The following is an 11,736-nucleotide window of genomic DNA, read 5'->3' on the forward strand; positions in this document are numbered from 1 at the left end:
CTTGTGGTGTGCCTGACAATGTGCAAATATGCAGGGTTGTGATAAGGAGCTAAAGGTACAACCAAATGCACTTAGGTTCAAGGGGAAGGTTTCAGGTTAGTTGTCCCTACTAATTTTTTATTTCTGATTTGACACAGGTTTTCTCAGATATTCTGATTTTTGCATAAAGCTATCAATTTTCCAGCCCATGCCCTGAGCATATCGATACACTGCTTGCAATTTTTCTTCTCCTCTGGTGTAGTGGAACTTGTTTCATCTTATCTCCATTATAGTTAGTGATCAGTGGAGGAAAGTACCTATCCACTGTATCTCATAACACCAAGGCCATCATGTAAATGTTTTCAGCAACAAAGCTTGGAGCTTTTATGAAGCAGCTGTACTTTGGCTTTTAAATGTGTTAACTTCTTGCATAATTCCTGTTGTGGTTGAGGCTTGTACAGCCTTTTGATGGAAGGGTTAAGATGTATAAAGGCAATAATTTCCAGGCTCTAACTCTGTCTGCAGGGGTTTCAGACACAAGTTTTACTACATCCCTGGTAATATTTTCAACTGTTGTTTTTCGCTATAGATCTTACCAGGGAAGAGTTTGGGGTCATTTGTAATTCCTGATAAGCTCTGAAAATAACTTGCTTAATTCCTTTAGTTGTGGCTAAAGAAGTGGCTATTAATAGTTCTTTATATATTAATGATTCTTGTTGACATCTTATAAACTGGACAGGACTGAGAAAGTGAGTAATTTTGCTGTCATCTGAGTTTAAGATACTGAGAGTAAAAGGAGAAATTACCAGCTTAAGAGTTTGGAAGACAAATGAAGGGATACACAGATTTGTCCTGGCTTTGCTTTGTTTTCCATAGTTATCATCATTCTGGTACTTGCAGAATATGGTTTCCATCCAGTGACTTGGGACCTGTATGATTGTGATTACTTGTAATCTCCTGGATTGCAAGTTCTGACAGTGTTCTGAGCATCACTTTCCTAAGAGATTTAGTAATTGTAAAATCTGCTGAGTTTCCAAGTAATTAAAAATTTTATTTCTGAAATGCTGATAATGTGCAAAATAACATTTAGATGTTATTTAACATACAGGCTTGGCCCTTTATGTGTAAGGTTTTGTATTATACAACTCTAAATCCTCTTTAGTTGCTTGAGAGAAGCTAATCATGCCATTTTAAGTAGTTTATAAGCATGATTTGGAACATTAGCCTGGCTTTAATCAAGTGGCTTCTTTCCTCAAAGGATAGTTAGACAAATGGAGACCACTGTGGACCCTGGAGACCAAACTTGAAAGGAAAGAGGCATATGGAGGGAGTCTGAACATCAGTGCAAGATCAGGCTCTGTGTGAAAAGATGCTGAGATCTAACAAGCTGGGCAGCAGTACATTCAGAACAGCTTTTCTTTGTTCTCTATTTAAGAGTTGCATATTTGAATACATTTAATGGAGATTGTTGTTCATCATGCCTTGGATGGGAGGGAACATTGTCTCTAGCCCTTTTATATATTGCTTTCTGGTGGTCTTTATTGTATTAAGAACTGCTGTTTCCTCACTATGGTCCATGTGCTTTGTTCAGTGTGTGGGCAGGGTGGCCAGTGGTGCTGCAGACCAAGCCTTTGGGTTTTTTATGTATTTAATTTTATATATATATATATATATATATATATATATGCAATTTTTAATACATATTTATACATGTTTGCAAATGTAGAAATCCTTCCATGTAGAAGACAGGGGAAAAGTGTAATACACACACACACACACGACAACAGAGATCTAACTAGATAAGCATTGGAGGAACATCTTCCACAAGGCCGTGTTGTGACTGCCTGCAGCAGCTGTGTGAAGCCAGCAGAGGGAGCAAACAGCAAACTCAGCCCTGAGCTGAAGCAATTGAAATTACTGTGTTTGAAAAAGACTTTTTCTCATCTCCTGCCCTGTGGGAAGCAATCAACTGTCTTAATGCTCATGCTCTTTGCAGGATTTTAACCTGTGCTGTATATGCAGGGGTAGCATGTGTTAACATAGACAATTTTGTACATTTTTTATTTTTTCGTTTTTGTAGGAATGGGCCTTAACAAAGGACAAGTCAGTGAAACACATGGATTTGTGCCTTACTGTTGTGGACAGAGCTCCTGGTTCACTAATAAAACTTCAGGGCTGTAGAGAAAATGACAGCAGACAGGTTAGTATGTAATGATTTTACTCTGCAAACAGTGGAGAAAACAAGGGTGGTGAATAAACAATGCACTGGTGATCATATGTTCTATAGGCTCTACTTTTACTGTTGTTTGTCTGTGTGAAGCTAGGATTCATGATATCATAAAGGCAGAATAAGCTTTATCCCAGCAGGGGCCTTATGTCAAGGGTTCACCCAATGATATGTAACAGTGTTTAACTGCCATGTGTGTCTTCTGAAAGAGTTTATATGTTCCACAATGTCCTTTTGAAAGGTCTCACTGAGTGGAGTTTGAATATTATGTATTTTGGGTCTCAGAAGAATGTGATTTGGCTTTCCTTCTTTTCAGTTGTGGCCTGTTTATAGCAGCACTAGACTCCTTAAATTCATTTTTATCAATGCAGCATTGTAACTTCATCTATTTCCCATGCCTGAGGAAAATCACATTTGCAGAGTCATACCTCCTTTTTGACCTAGTCATAACACAACTCATCTCTTTCTGCTCAGTCATCAGTTCTGATCATCTGCCAGCTTCCTTGCTTCTATGTCTGTGTTTTTGCAGACAGGTACCTGAAACACTGTTTATTGATGAAGGAAGGAATATTCTTGGCACACTTCAGAGAAGGAAACTAGGAAGCAAGATTTTCTTGATAAGGTTTACAGGCATAATATGGTAGATATACAAGAGAAACAGCACAGACCCCCCCCCCTCCTTTTTTTTTTCCCCCAATTCTGCATTTTGTATTTGTTCTGTCCTTGACATCAGTTTGGACAAATAACTTTTGACAGCACAGATTGCTTGTCTTCTGTAGAATTGAAAGGTGTCTGACAAGTTTCTGGATTTCTGTGAAGTTGTCTATAGTGAATGTGCTTCTGCTTCTCTGTGCTCAGTATTGTAGTGGTGTCACACAGGTAATAGGGTGAGACAGTGTATTTGAGAAGTTCTGAATTAGAGGGAAATGTGTTGGTGTATTGTGTGTCTTGCAGAGTGTTAACAAAAAGAAGAGTTGTTTTGGCAAAGCTTGCCAGAACTCACATACTTATACTCAAGAATCATCTAAACTGCTCCTATTATTGCAGTTTGTACAGCTTTCCAGGCACAAACCAGGGAAGCCTATGATGGCTTCAAAGGACAGGATGTAGAATTCTTCCTTTTCCTGCTTTTCCAGGTCAATAACTGTATTTTCTCTTTCAGAAATGGGAACAAATTGAAAGCAATTCTAAACTGAGGCACGTTGGAAGCAACCTCTGTCTAGACAGCCGAAATGCCAAAAATGGTGGTCTCACCGTTGAGATCTGCAATCCTTCTTTGTCACAGCAGTGGAAATTCACACTTAATCTGCAGCAGTAGAAGGACTTACAGGCAAAATGCTGTTTCAACTGAAAAACATTGGGCAAAGTTTTGATTGAATTACTGATGTATTTCTTAAAACTTTCCACGGAACTTATATACCTCAGTATTCCACCTTTATCTGAAAGTAGAGTGCTGAAGCAGACACCAGGGATCCAGGGGACTCGGAGCACTGCAAAGATGTCGCTGAGCATTACTTCACAGGAAGAAGGAATGTGCTGCAGACTTCAACTGTTCCTTTCTGTCTTCAGCTACTACTTGCACAGCAGATAATTAACTCTAGGAACAACTGACGTATTATAAACAAAAGGATCTGAAGAAACATCTGTGGCGAACAGTGTGGGAGGGAGGGTGGGAAAAATTACTAGGAGAAGGTCATTTGAAAACTCCATTGGAATAGAAGTCATGGTTTGTCATTTCCAGAACCAGAAGTTGTTTTATTTTTTTTTTTCTCTCCTGTGTGTACTTGGTAATTTGAATATGAACTTTTCTATGATGGACTCTAAATATAAATATATGAAAGTATATATATTGTCAGCTCCCAATGATTTGTATCAATTTTCATCATCCTATAATTATCAACAAAGTGATTGACATATGTATAACCAGAAATTGGATTGGAGTGCTAGGAGAGAGAAACTGAGGGTGCGGATTTTGTGCTGCTGGGTATGATGTCCGTGCTAACACTGGATGCTTTTGCTTTGCAAACTGGATCTACTTCCTAACACTTCACCCTAGAGATCATGAAACTCAGGAGGAGAAAGAAAATAGCAGAGCAAGTCAATGCATCTGCCCAGATGATTACTTGGATTGTTCATTCCAGCTGGGGAATTCATCACCAGTGCTCTGGATAACACTAAACCTGTACTTGATATTTGTGTTGATCATTTCTGTAGTACTTTGTCTTTAAAATATTTTTTCCTTTGTTACAAAATTACATAAACTGCACGGAGCTTTTGTGCAGCCATGTTGGTTCAGCAGAGTTTTATTCTGGGCCCTAATGAGGAAAAAAGTGTTTCAAACTCCCCTTTTGAGTTGTAGAATTAAGTTAGAATTGTAACACCACTGACAACAGCACAAGATCTGAGTTTTAATTTGCAAGGATGAGCAGCTGTGTAATATCTCTGAATTGCACTTGCCTAATTTATAGACCTACTACTGGGGAATTTTCTTCCATTTTGTTTCTTTAAATGTAGCTTTTGAATGCATTCAGGCTTGACTCTGGGAATCAGCCTGGATACCTGCATAGCCTATGTGTTTTTAACCATAGAGCTTCTGCATTTTACAGCTTCAGTCCAGCTGATGTCATTTTTATAAAACAATACTGTCAAAGGTAACCCCAACTTTGACTTGTCCTTTCTTATGTTTGCATAGACTATATACTTTTTTATTAAAAGCAAATGCTTCAATGAGCTTTTAAAATGAGAAGGAAAGTAAATAAGTATTAATAAGTGAGACAGCATTGACAAAAATTAGTGCAGACATGGAGTGCCAGGAAGTGATTTTGGAAAGATGGATCTTGGAAAAATAAGAGTTGATCATAAGGAGAGGAAAAACATCTGCTGTACTGTAGTATGCTGGTACAGTCCCCTTCATTCTTTGTCCTGGGAGTAGAGTAGTTTCTGATTTTTCATTTTCCCTTGGCTGTACCTATGCACCAGGTGTAGAGAGGCAGGGTGGCTTCACTGTGCCAGTCAGTGTGCCCATAGATACCTTGTGTGTCTGAAGTTATGACCTGCAGGTACCTGCTTACCTTTTGGATGGGCCCTTAAATCCAGTTTTACCCATCCATCATCATCTGACGGTTTTAAATGAATAATTAATACTTTTTCTCTGCTTATCCACCATCCACTTTCTCCAAAACTTGCCTGTTTTAAAGGCCAGACAGTGGATAAACTATTTTCAGCTTTTAGTCTCTCCCTGTAGCCTTTTAACCTAGCTGAGAACTTGAAGAACGTGTTTCATAAACATAGCAATAGATGCCTTCGTGTTTTGGAAAACAAATGCTGAAATATGAGCTCAGCAGCAAACCAGTTGTTTGAGGCTTTGAAAAACAGAATTGAAAAGGCAGTTAAAAAACCCAACCACTCAGCTTCAACTGTGGAGGTATTTCCATTCACAGGTTTGATCTGATTGAGGGTGGTACTAACTGAAATCAGCAGCTGCAACTGAATATTGATCTGCCTCTTATCTCTGAATCAGAATTGCTAGTAAAAAGAAATTCTAAAAATCCATATTCCATTGCTTAAGTCTTTAATGACTACAACATTCATAAAGTAGGAATATTTTTTCAGTAATTCCCCATGGATGTTGTGCATAGGGGTTTTATATAGGAGCCGTATGCTTTTCTTTGAGAGAACAGACAAGAAGTGGTATCCTTTTGTTATGTTTACATGACAGTGTGCCAAAGTTACTTACTGTGATTTTAGGGGTTTTTAATGCTGAAGAAATTCACCCATTTGAAAGATAAATTAAGAGCCCTTGAAGCAAATTGTGATGGAGTCTCCTGAGAACTTTTCTTACCGTCTTCAGAACAAGAATGGTGATACTGTTTATTTCGCAGATTTTCAAAACATAGTTTGGAAACTGTTTTTTTCAGTTGGTTTGAAAAGTCTGCTGTACAGAGCTTGTACTTGTTCATTTTATAGATGGAAACCATCCTTGAAAATTTGTTTAACTTAAATAAAGAAGAACGCTTTATAGATAAGAGTGTGCTGATTAATAGAACTGAGTGAAGCCAGTGAAAGTCTGCCTGGAGCTTGCAGGTTGAAATAGTTTTCAAACTACTTCATTTCACTTGGTTGCTTCATAAAGTTCATGTTCTATAAGTGTGTGTATATATTGGTGTGTATTTGTATTTATGAAAGGAGATTTTGTTTGTGTTTAATACTATAATTTTGAAGAAATTGTCTTATTTTAGAAGTTGTGTTACACTGAGGGGTAAGGCTGGCTCTGTATAGTCACCTGAAAATATATTGTCAAGGCATTCCCCCTCCTGCCCCATGGGCCTGAGCTGCTGGAGATTCCTGCTGTGCCTCTCTTTGCTTCCAGTAATCCCAGTGCCAGGGTCTGATGAAGATGCAGCTCCTAGCCCCTTGGGATGCCTGTGCTCATTGTGCTCAGGGGCTCCTGTGGTCTCCCTGCTCTCTTGTGCAGAGTGGGCATTCAGCTGCCTGTGCTGCACGAGATGATCCATTGCAAATATTGAAACCAAAAAATACTTTTATATCTTTTTAATAAAGGTTTCTTAGGGAGCAAACACTCCACTGGTCTAGTTCAGGGAGTTGCAGTCAGCCCTAAAGGCGGGATCAGCCAGCAGAACCTGCAGAAGCATCTATAGGAAAGAATGAAGCTATTCCCACTCTTTTAATTGTACTGATAGGAAGAGTTTTGCCTAGCAGCTTGTGGGAAAGGAAAAGTCATGGGTACAAAATTTCTCTGTGTAGCAGAAGTCAATGAATTTCAAAATCTAAATTTAATCAAGGAAATAGGTCCTTAATATTAATGGCTGGCAAAATTAAAAAGGTCTTGTCAAGCTACAGTAAACAAAAGGACAGTTTTTCATCTGCAGGTTGTATTTGAGAATTCAAATGAGTATTCTCTATTTTAAATGCCCTTTAACTTGTGGGAGCTGGCAGGTGATACCTAAAGATAATTACAACAGGCTTCTGGCAATGGGAGCTTTTAATCTAACCCAGTATTAAATGTAGGAGTATGTTATGTCTCTGCCTAGAGTCTTCCATGGTTCCTGTGTGTGCTGTTCTTAGTTCACTACTTAGTGTAAGTAGCAGGACTGAATGAGCCATCCACCAAATTTTGCGTTGCTGCTGACCAGAACTCCCTTGTTGCCACGTTACCTGAGTCCATAGATCTGATTAAAAGTTTCCCATTCATTTTCTGCAATTTCAGGTCATGCTTTTTGGCAGTATTTTATGCATGGGTTTACTGTGCTAGCTTGTCACTGTGCATAAAAGCAAAAAATGTCTTTATACTGCTTTTATAAGGGAATATTTAAGCTTTATTCCTTGTGGATTAACAAAAGCATTTAAAATCCATAATTTTCAAAAAGATGCCTGTCTGGAAAGAAAGCTGAATTTTGGGAGAGATAAAAAGGTTGCAACCTGCTTGAGGTAAGGACTGTTGTCTTGTTTGAAGTGGATCCCATAGAGCATTGCCCAGTTCTGTTCTGAGGTGCTACTGCCATAGCCTTAATTGTTTTAAAATGTTTAATTTTTGTACACAAATACCAATATTTATTTTGCCTAAGGTTTATTTTAAATGTAGCTGCTGTATGAATTTACATGGCCATGAGTGGCATGCAGGCATCACTTGTGTCCTCCTTCAAGCCTGAAACAGTGAATAATTTTGCATCAATAACTTCTTACAGAATGTCTAGCAAGAGGCTTGTTCCTTTACAGAATAATTTCAAGTGAAGGAAGCCACTGAAAAAAAACCACAACTCTGGGATAATAAGCCATGATTACAGTATGAGTACAAATATCAGGGTTGCAGTTTTTGTTAATCTGCACATTTTATTTACAGCCTAGCATCCAGTAGCTATTTTAAGATCTGCTAGTAATCAAGCTTAAAAACTGGAAATAAAGTCAGTTCACAGATGTTCTCTCTATAACCCTCCAAGAGGTCTGAATTGGTGCAAAATACCCTTTTGATTTGACTTGATTTCTTGCAGCACAGCAGCCAGTTGCTGCTCTGTATGCAGAAAGAAGGATCTGTTTGATTTCAAGTTCCTATTTCTACCCAGCAGATGTTTTTAATCCAAGGATTTTTTGAAGCATTTTTAATTTAAAAGGATCTGGAAGTAGCAAATAGCTTTCTGTCAAACCTGTATTAATTAGAGGTCACCTTTGGTAGTCTGGAAAAAACAAGGTTAGAAAATTCCTACCGAGGGTCTGTTGTGCTCTGGTGGTGTGATCAGCACCACTTCTGTAAAATACTTTTCTCCACTTTTGTGCCACCTCAGTCCCTGTCCAGCAGGTTGGTTTTGAAGAGAACAGGGGTGCATTCCTGGTGGCAGCTCTGTGCTTAGCTGAGCCAGCCTGTTTGTTGTTGCTAACAGGGAAAGGAATGCTGATCCTGCCTCTCCTCCTTTTGGGATAGTGTTTCTGCTCATTCTATAAGACAATATAGGGAAGGCTGGCAAAAAAAAACCAAACAAACAAAGAAAAGAGCCAACAACCCAAATGCAAAGTGTTGTCACTTTTGGTAGCTGAAAGCACTTCGAGCTTGGCTTAACTAGAACATAAAATCAAGTGTTATGTTTTTATAAGAGAGACTGAGGTGAGGGTTGCTCTGATTTGCCTTCCAGTTGAGATGCCTATTGTAATAATAATAATAATAATAAACTTATGCCAAAACAGCCTTATTGCTATATCTAAAGCCAGCAGCACCTGTAGTATCAAGAGAAGAGGAACAGGGGTGAGAGAGACAAGAAGATTTTAAGTTTTGCATCAAGGTCTTGGTTTCAGCATAAAGCCAGTGTTTGACAGTGTTTGTTTCCTGCTAGAAAAGGATATAACACTTTGGTCTAGGCAGTCTGGACAAAGAAAATGCTGCACCCTGCATGCAGTTTGTGCTTTGTGTGGCATGGAGCACACCATACTGGTATTAGGCCCTCTGCCAGCTGGTTTCAGAATTGTATGAAGATGTTGCTCTTACTTTTCTTGTTGAACAAGGTGCTTGAGAGAGGGGGACATCTTTAGGTCACTGTTGAGGATCAGGGCTTCTGTCATGGGGGAGCTTTATAAGAAAATGGCACACGCATTCTCTTCTAGGTGTCTCAGTAGAAAAGATAAAGAAGTGAAACAGAAAAAGGTGCAAAGTGAGAGGGTGTGGAGAAGGAGATGCAGAGCTGCAGCTTAGAATGTATTTCAAAGTCAGTAATTGACAGTTTAAGGAAAAATGAGCTCAGGCTATCCTGTTCTCTACAGCATCAGCTGTGACATCTTCAACAGTGATATCTGTGCCAAGTGCTCAGCTTCTGTTTGGATGCAACCTCTGGCAAGAGCTCAGATGTAAAAGACCAGCTACATTTTCAGTTTTTGGGATGGTTTTTAAAAATAAAATTCAGGAAGTTTAAACATCTTGAGAAACAGATGAATTTGAGAATCAGGAAATCTTCAGCCGATCTAATTCTCCTTTTGTTGGCTCTTCCAATATAAGTTTGTTTTAATGAATAATTGCTTCCAGGCTGAATGTCTAGCTTCAACTGCCAGCCATTTCTCTGCTGATTATGTTTAACTCCTTAAAATACTTTTTCATAGAATCAGAGCTTCTGGAATATGATTCTGTCATTTCTTTACTTTTGCCTTTACAGACTGAGCCCTTAAACTAGGTGAGAAGCAGGTTTTTCAGGTCACACATTGCTACAGCTCTTCCCTGAGCAGTCCCCAAGGCAAATAGGGGGATAATGTGGGGTTGAAGGTCCTTCTTTCAACTCCAGAAAAATAGGATGAGATCCCTATGGTTGTTACTTGTGTAAGATTCCCACTGATGCTTTTCACTCACTTTGTTCTTGGAGCTTTGTAAAAAAAGACAGCCAGGCAGTGCTCTGAATGATCCTGAGGGATGCTACATCTTTCTTGGCTTCTAGCAAATCCAGCATGGCAAGGCAAATCAGTGTTGGGCCTATAGCTGTTTATTTTTCTGGGTGAAATCAGTGAAGAGAGCACTGTTGGATGTCCACGAGCAGTGCTTGCAGGCAGCAGGTGGGAACTGATGCTCTGGAGGGCCTGTCGGTTTGCTCAGGGAGCATCCCAAAAATTCCCACCTGGGAATCTCTGGTTCCCATTTTACAGAGCAGGATTAGGTGCTGGAATGAATCAAAGTATTGCACATCATGCTTGTGTATCTTAAGAGGGGAAAATGGAGACAGACATAGCTCAATTACAAGCCAAGTGGCACAGAGTGGGTGCCAGGGACCAGTCCTTTCCCTGCTGAATCTGAAGTCCTTTATCAGCAAGGAGCAAGAATTGTCCCATTTTGAGCTAAAAAGGCAGGGTAGCTGCACAAGAAGAGGTTAGAACCTGAACAGTAAGAAGTGTATAGATTGGGAGTTAACTAGTGGCTGTTCTTTGCAAGTTGTGAGTGAGAAGACAAAAAAAAAAAAAAAAAAAAAAAAAAAAAAAGTGTTTCTAGGTACCAGGTTTGGGGCAGAAGCTCTTCATATTGTTGAAAATTACTCCATAGATGTGACAACGCTTTCAGTGGCAACCAGGGCTGTAAAACATGCATATGTATAAATGTGCCCTGGGGAGTCTCTAAGATTGATGGGAGCTTGAAGGGCAGGTGAGGTAATACTATTTGGTTTTAATTCCATTCCTTTGGTCTTTCCTTAGGCAATTGGTTACTGGTTATTAAATCCTTTGGTCCATGCTGGCTCACATTTTCCACCTGAAGTGTCCTGAGGCTGGACAATGGATGCACTGAGCACCTTTGGAGCACAGCAGGCAAGAGACGAGAGTGCAGCACCAGGAACGTGCCAAGGGATGGTGCCAGGTGAGCACAGCCAGGAGGAGTGACTGAGTAGCTGGTATTTAATGTGCTGGGTGGAGAATCCCATCTCCAGCTCTCATTTCAAATTACTTTTCTTGCTAGTTACAAAATGGTATCCTCAACCCCTCATATAAAATGTGAAGGTGTTTCTGACTGATTTTTATATTATAATGGAAAATGGCTGCAAACGGTTTTTAAATTTCAGACCTTCACATTGAGAAAATATGGGGAAGAAATAAGTCTGGAAAGGATTAGTAAATTAATTTTGTATTTTATTATGAATAGCAGTTTAGTGCCTTTGGGGACCAAATTCTACATGATCTTAAGAATTTTATTCCTATCCAAAACTGCCACAGACATAAACCCATAGAATCTGCATTTTCAATAGTCTCTTAGGTAGAAGATGTCATCTTTGACATTCTGGTGTCTTTTCATTGCATAAGTCCCTAAGGACAGTCTTTGAGAGCTTCTGAAGAAAACAAGTTATATGGAGTTGTGAAAGCATGCCATGGGGTTCACAATTAGCCTGGATGCAGAGATTTTTGTGATGCATTTGAATTTTGACCTTCCTTAGCAGTGCCTGGGTAAAGGCTTGTATGAGCTTCTGGAGATCCTCACCTGGCACAAAGGGAGTCCTGGTTCAAGGTGGGGCACCCTGGGCTCCATTGCTAGAGAAATTATGACAAAAAGGGCAGGTGGC

The 11,736-nt window shown here is 39.4% G+C and overlaps 1 protein-coding gene across 1 annotated transcript in view; it reads left to right on the forward strand.

Moving 5' to 3' along the window:
• The window catches only part of GALNT2 (polypeptide N-acetylgalactosaminyltransferase 2), an 87,038-nt gene extending 83,372 nt beyond the window's left edge, over nt 1-3,666 (forward strand). Inside the window, exons 15-16 of the mRNA XM_079298165.1 lie at nt 2,060-2,179; nt 3,369-3,666. Coding sequence (XP_079154291.1) covers nt 2,060-2,179; nt 3,369-3,524 — 276 coding nt within the window. The 3' untranslated portion in view covers nt 3,525-3,666. The remainder of the gene's footprint in view (nt 1-2,059; nt 2,180-3,368) is intronic.
• The last annotated feature ends 8,070 nt before the right edge of the window (nt 3,667-11,736 follow it).

Source organism: Erithacus rubecula (assembly GCF_903797595.1).
Source record: "Erithacus rubecula genome assembly, chromosome: 2".
In the NCBI taxonomy this organism is placed as follows: domain Eukaryota; kingdom Metazoa; phylum Chordata; class Aves; order Passeriformes; family Muscicapidae; genus Erithacus; species Erithacus rubecula.